This window comes from Kogia breviceps, chromosome 11 (genome assembly GCF_026419965.1).
Source record: "Kogia breviceps isolate mKogBre1 chromosome 11, mKogBre1 haplotype 1, whole genome shotgun sequence".
NCBI classification, from domain to species: Eukaryota; Metazoa; Chordata; class Mammalia; order Artiodactyla; family Physeteridae; genus Kogia; species Kogia breviceps.
In genome coordinates, this window is record NC_081320.1 from 103,255,836 (window position 1) to 103,275,309 (window position 19,474).

The 19,474-nt window shown below is 43.1% G+C and overlaps 1 protein-coding gene across 1 annotated transcript in view; it reads left to right on the forward strand.

Annotated features, from left to right (window-relative positions):
• The window catches only part of SH3YL1 (SH3 and SYLF domain containing 1), a 46,075-nt gene that overhangs the window by 9,734 nt on the left and 16,867 nt on the right, over positions 1 to 19,474 (forward strand). Inside the window, exons 3-7 of the mRNA XM_059078910.2 lie at positions 5,883 to 5,993; positions 8,980 to 9,093; positions 11,261 to 11,325; positions 17,334 to 17,446; positions 18,548 to 18,676. Coding sequence (XP_058934893.1) covers positions 5,883 to 5,993; positions 8,980 to 9,093; positions 11,261 to 11,325; positions 17,334 to 17,446; positions 18,548 to 18,676 — 532 coding nt within the window. The remainder of the gene's footprint in view (positions 1 to 5,882; positions 5,994 to 8,979; positions 9,094 to 11,260; positions 11,326 to 17,333; positions 17,447 to 18,547; positions 18,677 to 19,474) is intronic.

Below are 19,474 nucleotides of genomic sequence, written 5' to 3' on the forward strand. Positions count from 1 at the left end.
GTTTCCAGTAAGCTTCCTATATAAGCCTTCCCCAGGGCCACCCCACCCCCAAATCAAATATCATTTTACTTTATTTTTATATATAACTATTTGTATAACGTGTGTAAATGTTTACGTAAATGTGTGTGATACCCTATATATCTTTATGCAACTTGTTTTTGCTGTCAGTGTTATTCACATTTTGCCATGTTGATACAGTAGATCTAGTTTATCTGAAGTTCTGTATAGAATACAATTTTAATACTACACCAAACTAGGTATATCCGTCCTCCTCTTGAGGGACGTTTGTCTCCTGTTTGAATGTATTTATTTCTTTGTGCTGTTAAAAGCCCTGCCTTGGTGGCTGCGCTGCCGCCGCAACAAGCTACCACAGACTGGTCGGCTTACAACAGACACGCCCTTTCCCGCGTGGAGGCTGCCCCGTGCGGTGTCAGCCGGGCCGCGCTTGGAGGGACGCAGCCCTCCAAGAGTCCTGCCTTCTCTCTCCCAACTCCTGGGCCCCCAGTGCTCCTGGGCTTGTGGCCGCACGGCCCAGCCTCTGCCTCTGTGGCCACGTTGCCTTCCCCTCCTCGCGGCATCTTCCCCTTTCTGTCTCCTTAAGGACTTAGGGGCCGCCTGGGTAGTCGAGAATGATTAACTTAATTACGTCTGCAAAGACCCTGTTTCCAAATAAGGTCCCTTTCACAGGGTCCAGGTAGAGTGAATTTGGGGGCCACCATTCAGCCGGGCAGCCAGTGCCTCTGAGCACGTCCAGGAGAAGAATTGGTGGGTCATCTCCAGCTGTCCTGAGAACAGCTCCCACAGCAGCTGCACTTCCTCACGTCCCCACCAATGGGACAGAGGCTTCCCTGTGTGCCCCTGCATAACCTGCACGTGCTCATTGGCAGGCTTTCTTAATTTCCGTCAACCTAAAGGACAAGAAGCAGTAATGCATTATGGTCTAGCTTTGCATGTCCCTGGCTTCTAGAGAGTTTGATCAACTTTTCATATATTTATTGGCCATGAAGGTTTCCTCTTTTGTGGATTAACTAATTGAACACTTTGCCCCATTTTCTATAGTGATTTCATATTTTTATTGATATTAAAAGATCTTTATATATTCTGGGTGTGGTACATGTATACAATGGAATATTACTCAGCCATAAAAAAGAATGAAATCATGCCATTTGCAGCAACATGGATGGACTTAGAGACTGTCATACTGAGTGAAGTAAGTCAGACAAAGACAAATATATGATACCACTTATATGTGGAAACTAAGAAAAGGGTACAAATAAACTTATCTATAAAACAGAAAAAGTTACAGATGTAGAAAACAAACTTATGGGGCTTCCTTGGTGGCACAGTGGTTGGGAGTCTGCCTGCCAATGCAGGGGACGCGGGTTCGTGCCCCGGTCTGGGAAGATCCCACGTGCTGCGGAGCGGCTGGGCCCGTGGGCCATGGCCGCTGGGCCTGCGCGTCCGGGGCCTGTGCTCCGCAGCGGGGGAGGCCACAGCGGTGGGAGGCCCGCATACCACAAAAAAAAAAAAAAAAGAAAGAAAACAAAGTTATGGTTACCAGAGGTTGGGGGGGGAGGGATAAACTGGGAGATTGGGATTGACATATACACACTACTATATATAAGACAGATAACTAATAAGCACCTACTGTATAGTACAGGGAACTCTATTCAATACTCTGTAATGGCCTATATGGGAAAAGACTCTAAAAAAGAGTAGATATATGTATATGTATAACTGATTCACTTTGCTGTACACCAGAAACTAACACAACATTGTAAATCAACTATACTCCCATAAAAATTAAAAAAAAAAAAAAAAAAAAAAGAAATGGAAGAAGCAAAATGTCCAGAACTAAAGAAGGATTTAAGAATTCAACTTGAAGAATCCTAAATTTTAAATAGCAAAAGAAAAAGTAGAAGATATTAAAGATATGATAGAAATACAAATTGAAAAATTCAAATTGATTTGTAATTATAATAAATCAATTAACCATAAATCATATCAATCATAATAAATGTAAATTTAAATTTTCTATATTAAAAAATAAAAGATCTTTATATATTCTGGATTCTAAATCTCTGTCACTTATGTTTATGACAAATATCTTCCAATCTGTGGCTTATATTTTTATTTTTTAAATGTATGTCGATACAACTTCTTAAACTTTAATTAGTTGAATGTATCTGTAGTTTCCCGTTACTGCTGTGCCTTGTTTGTAGCATTCCTCCATCCTCAAATCATAAAGATATTCCCTATTCTTTTTATTCTAAAAGTACTAAGTTTTGCTTTTAGTATTTAGGCGTTCAGTTACATTGAATTTTTGTGTGTGTGTATGATGTGATATTGTAATCTAATTTTATTTTGTTTTCCTTTGAATGACCTAAAGTCCCAGAATAATTTATAAATCTACCATGTCATCTCTGTCATAGATTTTTAAATATATGAGTATATATATATGAACATTCCTTTCTTTTGTCACGAAGGTAGCATTTTTAATTAAGTGCTGTGGATTATTCAATAAATTGTGTTGTATATTTTTAAAATATTAGGTTCTTACTTCATATCCTGTACCAATGCAAGTTTGAAGAGGGTCAAATATTTAATGTAAAATAGAAGCTCTGGAAGAAGAAAATTTAGAATAATACTTGTATAATTTTTTTCTTAAAGGCCTTTAGTCACAATAAGAGAAAGATGATAATGGTAGAAAGCCCAGAGAGATATTGCCATATAAACAAAAACAAATACTGGAAAACTATACATAAAAGTATAAAAACAAGAAGCTGAGATACAAACTTGCGACATGATTAAAATTATAGACAAAAGGAGTGTGGCACCAGAAAAATAGGCAGAGAACATGAACAGAAAACATGCAAAACAAAATGTAAACAAACAAAAACAATTCGCTAGTATTCAGATTAAATTCAGATAAAAATTTGTCATCCTTTCTGGTGTGCACACTTTGCCTCGACCAGCTTCCCCAGTAACAATACGAATTTTTTATGGTAATACCCAGTGTTTCTAAGGTTGGATAGTAATTTTAGAAGGTGATTTGATAATGGAATGAAAAGCTAGACGTTTTTGATTTTTTTCAGTCATTAATTCCAACTCCTAAGATTCTCTCAGGATGATTTTACCATCGAACAGTGGTATCACTAAAAACTACAAATGGGAATAATCTACTTGTTTAGCAATAGGAACCAACGGAAGCAGATGCTAAAATGCAGACAGTAGTATTGGTGAGTGTTAGTAGTAGGGATGCCTTTTTTCTTCAATATTTGTGTATCTATATTTTTCCTTTATTTTTACAATGCACTTATGCCATAATTTCTGGTGGTTTAAAAAATATAGAAAAATTTTCAGGGACTTCCCTGGCGGTCCAGTGGTTAAGACTCCATGCGTCCAGTTCTGGGGGTGCGAGTTCACACCCCGGTCGGGGAACTAAGATCCGACATGCCACGTGGTGTGGCCAAAAAAAGAAAAAACAGTTTTTCCTCATAGTTGGGCCTTTTGCACTACGAATCTGAAAAGTAATTCTCCCATAATTTCTGGTTCTTTTATGGTTTGACTTTTGGTATTTTAAATCATCAACGCGTTTGGAGTTTATCGTTATGTAATGTGAAACTGTGGATGACTTTTTTCCCCCAAAGGATCACTATTTATTGTTTACAACAGCTTTTCCACAATGACTGAGGTGCAATATTTATCATATATTAAATTAATTTATATATTTGGGCCAATTTCTGAATTTTCTATTTTTTGAAATTGATTTTTCTGTCTGTACTTACATCACTAAGAGGTAAATTATTGAGGCTTTATAATATGTTAAACCAGAGCTTATCCCCTTCATTCTTCTTCTTTCACACATTTTCTTCTAGCTTTTCTTGCTTATTTTTCGATATGAATTTGGGAACTACTTTGTTTAGTAGACACATGTTAGACTTAAAAGAGAATATGAATTTGATTTCATTTTTTAAAAAGTAGAAAAACCATCATAAGAAAATTGAAAAGACAAATGGCAAAGAGAAAATCAATGTTTGTAACTCATATTCTAGAAAAAACGGTGAATTCCCTTAATATACAAATCAATAAGGAACAGAGAAATACCCTCCATAAATGGACAAGAAATTTTAAAAAAAGATGTGACAGAAATGGAAAGATATTCAATATTACTCATCTTGAAAAAACAAAAGTACACTGAGAGCTTCATGACAAAGAAACTGGTACTGGATTTGCCACTTGCCGTAAGCAAGCAGAAACTGGGGAAGCTATCTGGAGCATCTGTTTTCATGTTGGACAACAGGCGAGCGGGTCTAGGATCCCAGAGGAGAGGGGAAGGTGAGGGGAAGTCCACCATTGCCCACTTTTCTGCCTGGAGCACTCTGCAAGCTGCAGCACAGGGAGGGAAGCCCACCGGGGCACGGGTTCTTTCTGAATGGGAGAGACAAATTGAGTTGGGAGAGGCTGTGCAACTGGAGCTTACAGAGCCGATTCCCAGAGGAGAGTGAATCCGAGATGGAAGGAGCTCAAGAAATCTGCAGAGAGAACCTTGAGTCCTTGGCTGAGCAGGAAGCACTGTGTGAAGGGGACACTTTCAGGGCAGGGCAAAGCACGACTCTCGGGAAGCTGTGAGGCAAACGGTCCTCAGAGCTTATGCAGCGTTGGGAGCAGTAGTTCCAACCAGCCGAGTGGAGAGAGGGTGTCACGCCCGAGGATGTTCAGGAGAGAGCCCAGAGTCACATGGGAACCGCAGGCCTGGCACCGGAGACTACACACTCCAAGCAAAACTTAAAAGCAAGCCTTGGAAAGACTTGAGCTGATCTGCAAGTGACTCCCTGGCACCAGAACAAACCCAGCACCACTGCGTAAAGAAGACAACAAGATCTAGATCCTCAACACGGCAATGTTCATAGTTCTAGCAACCACCACATTTCACCAGCAATGGGCAGAAACAGTAAAACATAACCCATACCTAGGAGAAAAGTCAGTCAAAAAACAGACCCAGGAAGGGCAGAGATGATGCAATCATCAGACAAGGATGTAAAAACACTTTTAAAAATATGCTCAAGGATTGAAAGAACAACAAAAACACAATGAGGATAGAAATGGAAAGAATGAAAAGCAACCAATGGAACTTTCAGGGCTGAAAATACAATCTTTGAAAAGAAAAATTCATCTGACGGTCGGAACAGCAGGATTTATATTGAAGCCTCTTGATCTCTTTGACTCTTCTGGTTCCTTGTCCTGTGATAAAGGAATGATCCATCCCACATACTTCAGAGCTGGAAAGATTATGTGAGCGTTGCTAGGATGAAGAAACCTTCTGAGTTTATAAATACCCAACCAATGCTGAAAACAATGCTATACAAATGCAAATGTTCATTAATTGAAGTAATCACTCAATTCCTGAGTCTACTAGAATTTTACTAATAAGGAAAATCTGTGCAGACAGGTCAAACATTTTCAACAAAATAAGTCAAATATATTAAATTTTATATTATCTGTTATAGACAGTAGTAAAGTACATCTTTTGTTCATTCTTAACATTTTAATATTTTTTGTTAATATTGTGGTGAGTTAAGAATTACAGGGAAAAGATACATAACTGGGAGACTGGACCGGATTTTAAGATCCTTTAGAATTCCATGATTGTATAATTTCTGAGATTCTGAGAGTTTCGGGTTTCCCAATCTCAGTGAATTTAATTTACTAGGAAAATAGAGATGAAATGATCACTAAATAAGGATTTTCAATTTATTTCCTTTGTCTGGTTGGATACAATTTGATAATGCTTAATTGTGTATGAAAAAATGAAATTACAACAGATTTCTAACTTCTATGTAGTAGATCTCTTCGCCAAAATCTTTTTTTTACTCTTTCAGTGAATAACCCTATACCTTCCAATTTGAAATCTGAAGCAAAAAAGGCTGCTAAAATTCTAAGAGAATTCACAGAAATAACTTCCAGAAATGGACCTGATAAGATCATTCCTGGTAGGTAAATAAAATACATACTTTTCACTTCTACATCTGCTCTGTTTCTTAAATTACCTTCTCAACCCTTGGCTTCACACAGGTCCTCAGACCACCTTTCTGATCTGGGCCCGTCTTCCCGGCTGGTGTCCTGGGCAGCCTGCCTCTCCCACCTGCCTTGTAAGACTCCCTCTCCTCCTCCCCTTTGCAGGGCCCATGGCCCGAAGTACCCTGTGTCCGTTTCCACTTCTACTTTCCTCAAACTCACAGGTCCTTGTCCTCAATTTCTGAGGACTTTTGCAAACTCATCTTGCAAACTCACTAGCTAATCTCATAAATAAATTTTAATTGTGTGTTTTTTCCTTCTAGGTAAGATAGTTATACTTTATAGTGGTTTAAGAAGACTAATCAATGATTCCCAACACAGCTACACATCTGTATTCCCTGGGTCATGAAAGTGCAGTTCCTAAACTCCCCCCGACCTGCTGAATCAGACCCTGGGAGCAGCGTGGCCAGGAGGGCAGATTTTATCACGTCTCTAATGTGATTGTCCTGTAGTCAGGCTGACCACATAAGACCTGGTCCAGAGGCAGGCCTTTGGGAACCACTGTCTGTTCATTACTACTACCAGTTATTTCTAAACGGTGTTTCGGAGAATACCTATCTGATGCAAAGACACTCATAAGCAGACTAGCTTAGGCAGCTGTGGGCTAATTTCCCTCTTAGTGCATAGCTCTCATCCTGCATTAGAGAAACCAGTTTAATTTCTTAAGCCAGATTTTCTGAAGTTATTTAACAGACCTTTAAGGGTTGTAAAAATTTCTAATTTGTTGTTGTTATAGTAATAATGTTAAGGGTTGTTATTTTGGCCCAGCCACTCCTCCCATCTTAAGAAAACAGCGCTTCGTAGAGCCTCGCTACTCCAAGGCAGGTGACCACATCTGGGCATCACCTGGGAGCTTGTTAGAAATGCAGGACCCCGGGCTCCACTTCGGCCTGATGAATCAGAATCTGCATTTTTCACAAGATCTCCAGTGAGTTACATGCACTTACATGTACATGTTAGAGAAGCACTGTGTAACACTTGAAGAAAATTCAACCAGAGAAACTCAATTTTCTGTAGCTCTATTCTGAAGCAGGAGACAGAAGACTTTTCTCAACATACAGCGGCATCCGCGTGCATGTCAGGCTCGCCCAATTTACAGATAAGCTGTATTTCCTACCATAAAAACATCTGGGTATGGCTTATTTCTCGTGGACTTTGTCCAGCAAAATTCTGCCTTGCCTTTATTCTGCTCCCAGTCAAAGACCGCCCGACTCCCTTCCACTGGGTGTAGCTCAGGAAATGAAAACCCGTTTACACAGCAGCCTGAATAAGAGCGTAGTCCCGCAGGGGTGCGGGCTGTGTGTCTGATGGAAGCCAGAGAGGCCGCAGCTGCCAGATGACCAAGCCTCATCTCTCCTTGGGATGAGGAGGCAGGGCCCATTACGTGTACATCAAAGCTAGGGAGGTGTATTATGTGATAGGAGATAAAATCTAAAAAATATTTTAAAACAAAATGCCCAGGCCAAACTTTACACTTTCTTAGGCTGTGAGTTCACAGTCCTTTGGTGTGAGGGGCTCTGAGACGTAAGTGAAACTCAATTTAGAGAGTAAATCTGCAATCAGTGCATCTACATTACAAATGAAGAGCTAATTGGACAATTATTTAGGGATTATTGGTAATTTAATGTCCCTGAATCTGGGTGGATAAGATATTAAAAACACACCTGACGTTTGAACTATGTTCATTTAAAAAATATGCTTCTGTTATACGTAATGTTTCTGAACAGAGGCACAGTACTCACTGTAAAAGCACTGAGGATGGCGCGAGGAGGATGTTCTGCCAGAAAGTGTTGTAGAAACAAACCTACCTGATGTATAACGAAGCTGTCACCATCAGCACCGTGTGTCACACCGTTTAGAACACGAACTAAGGCACACCTAGTTGATGACCACGGGAGAGAAGAGAGCCTTACTTCTGACCCTTGGTTAAGTACCAAGAGCTCCAGGAACGGTCTGTGTGTTACCCTCCCTGTGCTCTTGGTTGAATCATCTCTGAGAGTCTGTTATTAATTTAAATTTTGAAATGGTGTGCATAAGTGTATTAGAAATTTAGTGTTTCCTAGGGACACCTACAAAGCATTTTTTGTGTATCTGAGTACACCGTCTGGTGTGGCTTCCTTGACAGAATATTTGACTAAAATGATGATAAATTAAACTACCTTCAAAGTAACATTGGGATCCAAGAATAATTTCCAATGTTTAGGCTTCCTTTGCTATTTGAAAGACGTACTGTTGTGTAAATAAACCCACAGACTAGTAAGGCACTGTGTTTAGTGGGTACCTATGTTAATAACCTTCCTTTTATGTAACGAACTTCCCTGAAATGTGAATAAACCAATATTTTGTAAAGCGAATTATATTTTCAGTGCACTGGTAGTTATGTGTTATTCGAATACTGATCAGATCACTTTATAAAGTCAAAAAATGTTTTAAAGTGGCAAAGTCATTTAATTTTCCTGGTTTTGAATCCGATTTTCATATTAATAGAAGCTGAACTCAACAGTGTGGCTCCAAGTTCAAACGTTCTGCTGCACACCGCATGAGTTTCTCCTTAATACTGTGCAGATCTTAAGTTCTTTGAAAATACTTTTATAATTTTAAAATTATAAATTATGTTGTAAATTAGTTGAAATCTCCCGATTATTTGTCCTGCTACTAGATGTCAGTACAGTCTCATCCCAGGGTCTCATTTCTTGTGTCCACTGCAGGATTCTCAGCACCTGTCCTGTCGGGTTAGGGCCACCAAAGGCTCCAGGCTTCCCTGTCCTGGGGCGGTTTCCTCGCAGTTTCCTGCGCTGCTGAGGCTAGGGAGGCCCTGGGCCCGGGAAGCAAACCTGCGTGAGCGCACGGGCCTGCTGAGCTGTCTCCTGCCGGGTGCTCACCTGTCTTCCTCTTTTGCAGCACACGTCATTGCCAAAGCCAAGGGCCTGGCGGTCCTGTCTGTGGTGAGAGCCGGGTTTCTGGTCACCGCACGAGGTGGTGGTGGGATCGTGCTGGCGCGCCTTCCAGGTGGAAGTAAGCGGGCGTCGCTGCCCCGGGAGGGGCAGAGGATCCTCGTCCCCTTTTTGTTCCGTTTCCGCTGTGAATAGCTTTTGTAGGGACAGAGACAGGTTTTCCGGGGCCGCCTGGGCTGCCTTCCTCGGGCCGCTCGCTCCGTTTTCTCTGTGGTCAACCGACCCGTGAGACTCAGAATGTCAGAGGGCGGGGCCCCGTCTTTATGCGCCTTGTTGCCCTTCCACGGAGCATATACTGAACATCGACATTGTATTTCTCTTGTTAAATATGCACTCTTATTCCTCAGCTTCACCGTACAGTTGCTTTCTTTTGTTTTATGGAAGCTTTTCTCCCCCATTGTTCCTGTGCGGGATCCTAAAAACCGAAACATTTTAAAGAGTATCCCCAGGGCGGAATCATATCAAGATCAGTATCATTTGGTTTTACTTTCTGGGGTGAAATCTAATACTTGATTTTTCAGACATGACGTCAAAATATGTTTGCTTGAATCCCAAGAACCAAGGCATACAATATTTAAAATGTGTGTCATAACCAACTAAAAGGCTTTTATATGAATTTAACATTTGCTGTTCAGTTACATAATTGAACACATTTTTCTGTTAATAGCTCTTTTTAGTGTAGATAATTTAATCTTACTTCGAGGGAGAAGACGGGCCATCCCCTGACAGGAGATGCATCCGGCATGTGGGGGCCGCACGGCCCCGGGACTTGAGTCACAGGGACCTGTTGTCCCCCGTGAGGCGTCCCCACAGCAGATGAGAGTTTGCCCCTGAGCTTGTGGTTCAGATTTCATAGCTCTGGGCTTGGCTACGAAACAAAATGACAGCATTCTCTTCTTCTCAAGAAAAGAAGCATTACCCAAACTTCCATGGGCAGATTCCCAGCAGTACAAGCAGACAGGTAGGCACACTCAGATCGAGTCCACCGTGCGCCGGGCTCCGAGTCTGCAAGGAGCCCCCAGCCCTGCAGGTTCGAGTGGTCGTGGACCGGTGACTGTCAGAAAAGGGGAGGAGCCGTCGCCCCTGGGGCTCCCATCCGAACCTCAGGTGGACCTGCCTACTGTGTTAGATACCTAAGTTTCTGTCTGCCATCTTCCCAAGTAGCTGCTGTTCACTCTGCAGAGGGTAATATAAAAGCCACCCGGTGGGGCACAGCAAGTCCCCAGACCCTGGCCAGTGGGCAGTTTTTAAACAGGGACAGCCCCGAACATAGGAAGTGGAGAATAACTTTGAGATCCTGAGACATTAATTTCTGTAATCAAAACCCCTCTAAGCCCAGATAGATTAGTTCTGGGTATATTCAAGCACTAGAATACATGATAGCAAGAAAAATTAGGCTTAGGTAAGATAGATTAGTTCTGGGTATATTCAAGCACTAGAATACATGATAGCAAGAAAAATTAGGCTTCGGTAGCTACTGAGCATTTTCAGAAAGTACTCCATCTAGACTATCCCACCCCTGCCCCCAGTTATTTTTTTCTAGACTTGTTTAACACAATTGTGTCTAGATCAGGAAAAATAGGCACACAGTAATCCTGAAATGTACCATATCATGGCAAGTGGAATTATTGTACTTAGTTTCCAAATGTAAGGATATGGATCTTGTTAGAATTTTAATGATCTTGAATCTATAACCTATTTCTTGTGCTTCTACTAGGCACAAAGGGTGTCAAAACAGTTTTTGCCCTCCAGGATTTACAATAGAAACAGTGTAGTATTATGTTACCCTTAGAAGGGATTATAATAAACTCTTTTGAATCCGTTTGCTCTTTTATATCTATGATAAAATGCTAACAAAAGACTAGAATTCCAGCTCAATTATTTTGTAAAACATTACGAATACTGATGGTTGAAATGATCAAATGCTATGTATATTTCATTGGTGAGAATTCAATAGTTTGCTATTATGCATGTTTGTAGGGAAAGATTAGAAAACATAGACTTGGGAGTCTGTGAGGCTCATAATGAATACCTAACACCTTTCAAACCTTTTTAACTTAAAAAATTATATATATTTATTAAAGGACATTTAAAAACATAGGCAAAAATGCCCAAATCCCATTATTTTAAGAAGAGACACTATTAGTTCACATTTTAGCATTTTTCCTCCCCATATTTATGTGCCAAGGAGTTTTACTGTGAGAGTAATGTTTGTTTGTTTTTATTAGAATGGTCTGCACCTTCGGCCATCGGGATAGCTGGGCTTGGTGGAGGATTTGAACTAGGAATAGAGGTGAGTGGGTGATGTGTGTACATACAATTGCCCTATTCTCTAAAAGCAACTGATACCTGAAAGTTGAGTGATATCCTACTGTTCTTGTTTAACCACCTGTGGAAATTGTTCCCTTTTATTTTCTTGACTCTCTACCTGAAGCTATGTAATGTTTATCATTTTTCTCCTTTTTCTTCATTGAGAGTAGAGTTTCTTTCATTCACCATCTCATCTGTTTCCACCTTCAGCACATCTGTAGAACACTTATTCTCAGATCTGACAAACCACAATTGGCAGGTTATGGCTTCCGATTGCACAGTCCTGGGTGCAAACGGCTCGATGCCATGTATCAACATTTGTGGCAAAATCCAGTTTGGTATCCCTAATGTTCAAACTACTTCCAATTTTTTAAGTAAAGATTGACTTTGTATTGTTTCATTTTACAGCTTTGCTGCTAATGATTATGGTTTCTATCAAATGGACTGGAAATTATACCAGTACACACTTGTTTACAGAGGTCTCTCCCACAGGGAGCCTCCGCATGATACCAGTCTTTCGTCTGCTGCTTTATTGCTGAGTGATTGGTAAATCAAATCTCCTCATATTCCCAAATCATTTTGTTCTCAAATTTCAGTCAGTTTCTTCCTGAACTATCCTTTTATGAATTTGCTCTGTTGCCATAGTTTTAAATGCCCTTGGCCTTATTAGGAGGAAGTATTTCCACTACTGATTTTCATTTTTATTTGAACTTTACCTGCTGCTGGTGATACAAAAAGAGGAACATATTTTAGTTTTGCTATCATGACTGCCTTTTGGTTGTATATTCAGCCAAATCATGGCGTTCAGAAACATCGCACTCGTGTGGAAAGCGTATTTTTAGCATCTGTTGTGCACCCCTGCTCACACCTCCTGGCACTGTACCCAGGTGTCCCTCATCACTGCCCTCTGACCCCAGGCTTTGGGGCTCCATCTCAAAGAGCATTTACTTATATTTGCCATTTGTGGAAACTTGGAATGCAACTTACCCTCATGGCTGTTTAGAAATTAAGTCTGGAATTCCATTTAAATACTGTACATGGAAGATAAGTCTTAACTTTTAAAAATATCCACTTCAAGTAGAGATTAGAAGACTGTCCTAGGAGTTTGTGCCTCTTCGATAGGACCTGGCTTTGCTTCCCTGAGTGTAGCCGTAAGGGTAGAGCTGTCGATCACTTTTCAGCGCTGATGAGAGGCCGTGCTCGTTCCCCGGGAAGCATCTCAGACCTGGCCAGAAGCACGCAGTTACCTTCTGGGTGCAGCTCTGACCCAGGAGGACCGAGGGAGCTTGGGGGTCGGCGGCCATGCGCCCGCGGAGCTCCTGCGCCTGGAGGCTCTTGTCGCCCCAGCTCCAGTTCCAGTGAAGTGCCGCAGGTCCGTGGCCGACTCGGGCAGCGGGACCCACGCCCTCGAGTCTGCAGCCCCCAGGCTGCCCGGGCTCCTCTCTGGCGTTCTTCTTCCGCCAGACTCTTGCTCCTAGCGGGGTGGAGTGCTCGGCACAGGCGCCGGTCTGGAGGTTTTCTTGCCTGGCCCTTACCTAGGTTCTGAGTCCTTCGTACCTGTGCCCTCAGACGGGCCAAGCATCAAGCACAAGTAGACACCCAAAATAAATCTGTTTCTTTAAAGCACTGGCATTATCGGTTCAAACTATTAAATGTTTGTTGAATAATTTAATTATCTGCCATTCTGTTTTGGAATGGAATATTTAGCAATAATGGCTCATATTCTCATAAAACTCCCACATGTACTCTCATAGAATCATTTCCATACCGTAGCCATGCCGAGTGGCCGTCGCTGCCGTCACTGTGTAGATAGCTGAGTTATGTGACGCCTCCAGCCGGAGAATGACAGGCTGGCCATTCAGAGGGAGGCCCCTGGCTTCCGTGGGTGCTTGGGTGAGTCTCCTCGCTTCCAGTGCCCCATCTGGTTCTAACTGCAACTCCCACCCCCATGACACGCCGTGGATTTCAGGGCACGGATGAGGGAGGCAGGGCGCGTGTGAGTTTACTCACCGCACAGAGATGCGAGGCACCTTGCAGAGGTGGTGTGTGGTTGTCTCCGATTGGTTTCACTGGAGACGGAGCCTGAGACGGGGTTCGTGGTGCACGTGACGTGCTGAGCAGATGTTCTGGGTGGGGGGGAAACTATAAGGGGCTCAGGGAAGCAGGACAGAGAAGGGGAAGGGTCCGAGCAAGGCCGCAGTTCCAGGTAAACTCGCCCTGGTCTGATGGCAGGAAGAGAAGGCAGGTCTTACGACAGAGGCAAGGGGGCTGGCGTTTGGGGCCGGCTGCTCTCGCCACCTGGCAGCAGGTGGGTGTGGCGTGTGGTGGCAGGGCTGGAGGGGCCTGCAGCGGCCCCCATGGTGGGACCAGACCCCTCTCCTGCGCCCAGGACCCCCTGCGAGCTTCCGCCCCCGTGCTGCCTCCCCCAGGTGGTGACCCATCCATTACACGTGGAGTGCGGGCTTGACTATCAGGAAGTCTAGATTTCCCTCCGCTTTGGAATCTAGACCAGGTTAAGGTTCTGAAGGTGTGTGAAGTTAGGGGCGTGTGCAGAATCTGTTGGCCTTCAGGAGTTTGGGCGTTAGTTAACTGTAGATTGCGGCACTGGTCCACTCATGAGAACTGCTGAGAATTCCCAAAGGTTGTATAACTCACACACGCCCACCAAACACAACAACAACAAATGAAAGATTTAAAAGTCAGTGGAGTAAGGAAAGATAATGCTAAGACTTGGTTTAAACACCACTAGTATTTTCTTTCCAGGACAATTATAGCAGAGCCCAAAGGTCTGAAAACCCTGATACCTTGGATTATCCAATTGTTCGTTGCTTACCAAAAGCCAGAATCCACACTGGGCCATCAAGTCAGATCAACCTCGCTTTCACCCAAGATTGTAATGTGAGAAAAATGACTCCGCTTTTTCCAGGAGAATTTGGATGAACCCTTTGACTTTAATGATGAGGAAGGCATCTAGGCTTAAGTTGAGAAACTACTGTTAGAGATCAGAGTTCAGTTTCTAAGTCCCCTAAGATTGCTGTGCAAGGGGAGGATCTGTTGGTGTGAGGAGAGGAAGGAGATGGGAACCCCTCATATTTGGGTTGAACGTTGAGGCTGATGATGCCACGAACTGAGAGTATGAAAGCTTACTGCCCACGTGATGAGGCTTTCTGCGGAGTAAGACAGACTCCCGAGCAGAATGGCTGGAGAGATGGGAAAGAAGACCCTCCATGGAGGGTAGGGCTGGGGCTGGGGGACAGGTCTCACTAGAACCACAGGACAGAGCCCTGGGCTTTCTCGCCACGTTGTCTGGATTTGGGGCTTGAAAGCTATCGCTTCATTACAGGATGACAGCATCAGGGACTCGGTGGCTTGGGTTCAAGGTGGGTAAACACTTGAGAGGGAGATGGGACAGTGCCGTGTTGGGGACAGGGTGTCAGGGAACGAGAAGCCCTCCGGTTCCTGAGAACATTTCTTCCCCAGCTTTTCCTGCATGATAGTTGTATTTTTTTTAAAGTATTATTTATTTATTTATTTATTTATTTATTTATTTTTGGCTGTGCTGGGTCTTCGTTGCTGCGTGCGGGCTTTCTCTAGTTGCGGCTAGTGGGGGCCACTCTTCACCGTGGTGCGCAGGCCTCTCAATGTCGCTGCCTCTCTTGTTGCGGAGCACAGGCTCCTGACGCGCAGGCTCAGCAGCTGTGGTGCACGGGCTTAGCTGCTCTGCGGCATGTGGGATCTTCCCAGACCAGGGCTCGAACCTCTGTCCTCTGTATTGGCAGGCAGATTCTCAACCACTGCACCACCAGGGAAGCCCTTAAGTCTTTTTTAAAGATTGAGTTTAATTGTAAAACTCGCATTTTATTTACAGTTAATTGTATCTTAATGCAAACTTATTAAGAAACCTTTATCAAATTCTTAAATGTCTGTCTTAACTGTTTATTTGCTCCATTGCGCCAGTTTTCTTTGAGGGAATCTGTTTTGCTTTTTATTCTAAGCTGTGGAAATAAATCAAGAGCTGTTGGCAGCACTGCTGCACTTCAAACTGTGTTGCTTTGGACCTGGTTCTCTAATTAGTCATGTCACCAAAGAACACAGGATTATCTTACTCTTATTTCAGGAGAACTGAATTGAGACTAGACATAAAGTTAAAGGATTAATTTATTTTCTTTATTGACTCATATAGTTGTGCCTTACTTAACTATCCTAAGACGTACCAAGTAGAAGGAGACATAACAACTAGAGTATCCACAAGGTCACAGCTGGAGACTTATACTATCTGAGTGTGTATACTCTAAGCATTATGCAAAGTAATCTCATATATGTTATCTTCAGAAGTATATAAGATTTGGTTATGTAATCAGTGGCAGAATTGCTTAACTTTGCATGAGAAATGCTAAATAATTCTGTATAATTCAACAACCATGATCCTCAGAAATTATCCATGTATAAAATGGAATTAACAGTTGACAGGAGTCGCAGTGATATGTTTTGCATGAGTCAATTAGCTGGCATATTTGGTCTGTCCTGTGGAACTTGAGTGTATTTTTTCATGAAGGGATTCAAATTAAACTGTATCAGGAATTCCACTAGGCCCTTCCAAGTGCAATCACATTTGGTAATAATCATATTCTTCTGTCAGATGAAAACAAAGATTTGAAAAATTTAAAGAACGATATAGATGAAGTCATCTTTTAAACATTAATCTGCTTGGCCTTTGCATATTTTTTTGAGATGTGGTAAATATGCCAGGGTTTACAAATGATTTCAACTCATCTTTCAAACAACCCTAGATTTGTGTATATGCATATATACATGTATATACATATACCTATACTTAGAAATCTGGTTACTATTATACCCATTTTACAGAGGAGATTGGGGCTTTGAGCCCTACTCAGTCATTTGCCCAAGGTCACACAGTATGCCAGGGGCAGAAGTGGAATTAACACCCAAATGGTTTCCATTTTGAGCCCAGATTCCCAGCGCCGGGCCCTCGGGCCTTCCGTTCTCGGGCACTTGACACACGTGCTTGACCTCCACGTGGTTCGGGGGGCGGGTCCCGCCGTGGACTTGAACCATGAGAAGGCCGTATGGAGCCAAAACACCGAGATGGCCCGGTGCCGCGAGGAGGAGCTGGGTTGAAAGTCTGTCCCCCGCAGCCGGCGCCTCTCCTCGCTGCGCGGGGTGAGGGGCCGTGGCCTGGGCACCCTACGCGGCCTGCCCGGTTGCGGGTGTGTGGGGTGTGTGTGTGGCCCCGCCCCGGCGGAGGCCCCGCCCCGGCGGAGGCCCCGCCCCGGCGGAGGCCCCGCCCCGGCGGAGGCCCCGCCCCGGCGGAGGCCCCGCCCCGGCGGAGGCCCGAGACGAGTCTGAAGAACACGCCCTGTCCACAGCGAGCCGCCCAGAACATGGAGACTCGCTCCAGCTTTGCTTTGACTTGGAGGATTAACCATGGTAATAGGCATAACTACTGGTTGACTGATCTTCCTCCTGGTGTTCTGCACCTTTGGGCGGCTCCCGCTTGGGGGTCGCGTGGACTTGCAGGGGCGCCGCAGGGACCAGGCTCGGGCCGCGGACCTTCCAGCCTTCTCCTCGGCCTGGTTCTCCGGCTTGGCTTCCGTGAAGTGCTTAGTTTGAGGAAGTCTTTTGCCCTTGCCCACCTACCTGTGTGTGGCCTGTTCACGTGTCACCAGGACACGTCGCTCAGCCTCACTAACCCGCGAGGCTGCTCACAAGAAGAGGCGATGCCCGGAGACCTCGGCCCACGTGCGCGATGCCCAGTGAGTGCCCGGAGGCCTGCGCCCTGACTCCCGGTGGGAAGGTTAGCTGCTGCTTCCTCAGCCGAAAAGACAGCACGACTCTGCTTTCATACTTTCTTTGGCTACACTGAAATTCTTGCTGCATTACATATCGTATGTTGAGTTTTAGTAAACGTATATTTTAAATGATACTTAGACATAATTATTTTAAAATAAATGGCTGTCTACATTTCAGGTCTCGGATTTGGTAATAATTTTGAACTATCACAGAGCGGTAGAAGCTTTTGCAAAAGGTGGTAACCTAACACTGGGAGGGAATTTGACTGTGGCAGTTGGGCCCTTGGGAAGGTGAGTACTCTGAAATCCCTTTTGAACAGCTCTTGGATAGTAGAGGCTTTAAAACTATGTTGTTTTTCACTAAGAGAAACGAATTAAAATGACAGAAATTTATGATTTACGCGTGTCCCAGAGGGTTTGAGGCTGCTTACAAATAAGAAATATACAAAACACAGCCATTGTGATAAAATGAGAAAATCTGAAACTAAAACACACGAAAAGAAATTAAATATTTCAGAAATGCAGGCTGTTGTATCTATCGGAATCAACATAAAATTTACCTTAATCCTTGAAGGAGCCAGGTCGAGTCAATTTTAATTAACTGAGAAAGGACAGCGTTGATCAGGGGAAAAAAAGGGTTTTTTTCAAACTAAATTATGAAAAATTGAAATGGAAGTGTTTTACTTGAGTGATGTTTATAATACTTAAAGTGTATTTTCCTTCTCTATTAATCAATACCTATTCTTGAGTTAATTGAGCAATTAAATATTTTAAACCCAGACTGTTTATAGAAGTTACTTGTAAAATCATTTTAAAATGTTTCTAAGTTCCATGAAAATACTCACTGTAAAAAGAACCACAGTCTTTTACTCTTGAGGTGTGTTTCCCTGTTTTAGGGAAGGAAGACCATATGGGAAAATATCAGCTGCACGTGTGTTTTCCACGTGCATCACACTGTTCTACAACCATCTTACCTGCTACGTACTTGCCATGAACTGTCCGTCCTCTAGACCGTTTTGAACACACCTAGCTTAGGCCAGCAGGAAGTAAAATATGTAACAGTGATCGAAGTTGGGGATGGGCTTGGTGGTGGGATGAATTGGGAGATTGGGATTTATGTATATATACACTAATATGTGTAAAATAGATAACTAATAAGAACCTGCTGTATAAAAAATAAATAAAATAAAATTTTAAAAAAGAGAAAGCCCTATGGACGTGACCTCATTAAATATTCAATAAACAATATTTCTTTCCCCCTCCCCCCAAAAAATGATTGAAGTCAGTGCAAAGCAAGATCCTTCTTTCGGGTTAGAGGTACAGCAGTGCTAGACAGTCATCTTTAAGTGAAGATGCTCACATTTCTGTGATGCAAAGCCTTCTGTTTTGCAGGAATTTAGAAGGAGATGTCTCCCTAAGAAGCTCAGCTGCTGTCTTTACTTACTGCAAGTCAAGAGGCCTCTTCGCTGGCCTATCTTTAGAAGGTAGCTGTTTGATTGAGAGGAAAGAAACTAACCGAAAGTAAGTGCAAGGCAAATAATTTTAATTGATTTGAAGAACGTGCGATGAGAAAATAATACTTTGTAGATTCATGTAGTTCTTAAGAGTGTACAGAGTACCTTTGTCCAGGCAAGTCTGTCGGCACCATTGTTCCAACAGTATTTGCTCACTTTGTGTCTCTGCATCACATTTCGGTAATTCCTGCAATATTTCAAATTTTTCATTATTACTACATTGGTTCTGGTGATCTGTGATCAGTGACCTTTGGCGTTACTATGGTTATTGTTTGGGGCACCAGGAACTGCACCCCTATAGGATGGAGAACTTAATCAGTAAACGTGTGTGTATTCTGATGGCTCCTCAGGCTGGCTGTTTCCACTCAACACCACCCCCTGCCGCCAAGTTACTGTCCCTCTCAGGCCTCCCTATTCCCTTAGACACAACAATATTGAAATTAGTAACCCTACAAAGACCTCCAAGTGTTCAAGCGAAAAGAAGAGTTGCACATCTCTTACTTTAAATCAAGAGCTAGAAATGACTGAGCTTAGTGAGGAAGGCATGTCAAAGCCAAGATGGGCCGAAAGCTAGGTCTCTGGTGCCAAACAGTCAGGCAAGCTGTGAAGGCAAAGGAAAGTTCTTGAAGGAAATTTCAGGTGCTCCTCCAGTGAACACACAAATGATAAGAAGGCGAAACAGCCTTATTACTGATGCGGAGAAAGTTTTAGTGGTTTGGATTGAAGACCAAACCAGCCACAACATTGCCTTCAGCCAAAGCCTCATCCCGAGCAAGGCCCTAGTTCTTTTTAATTCTGTTCAGGC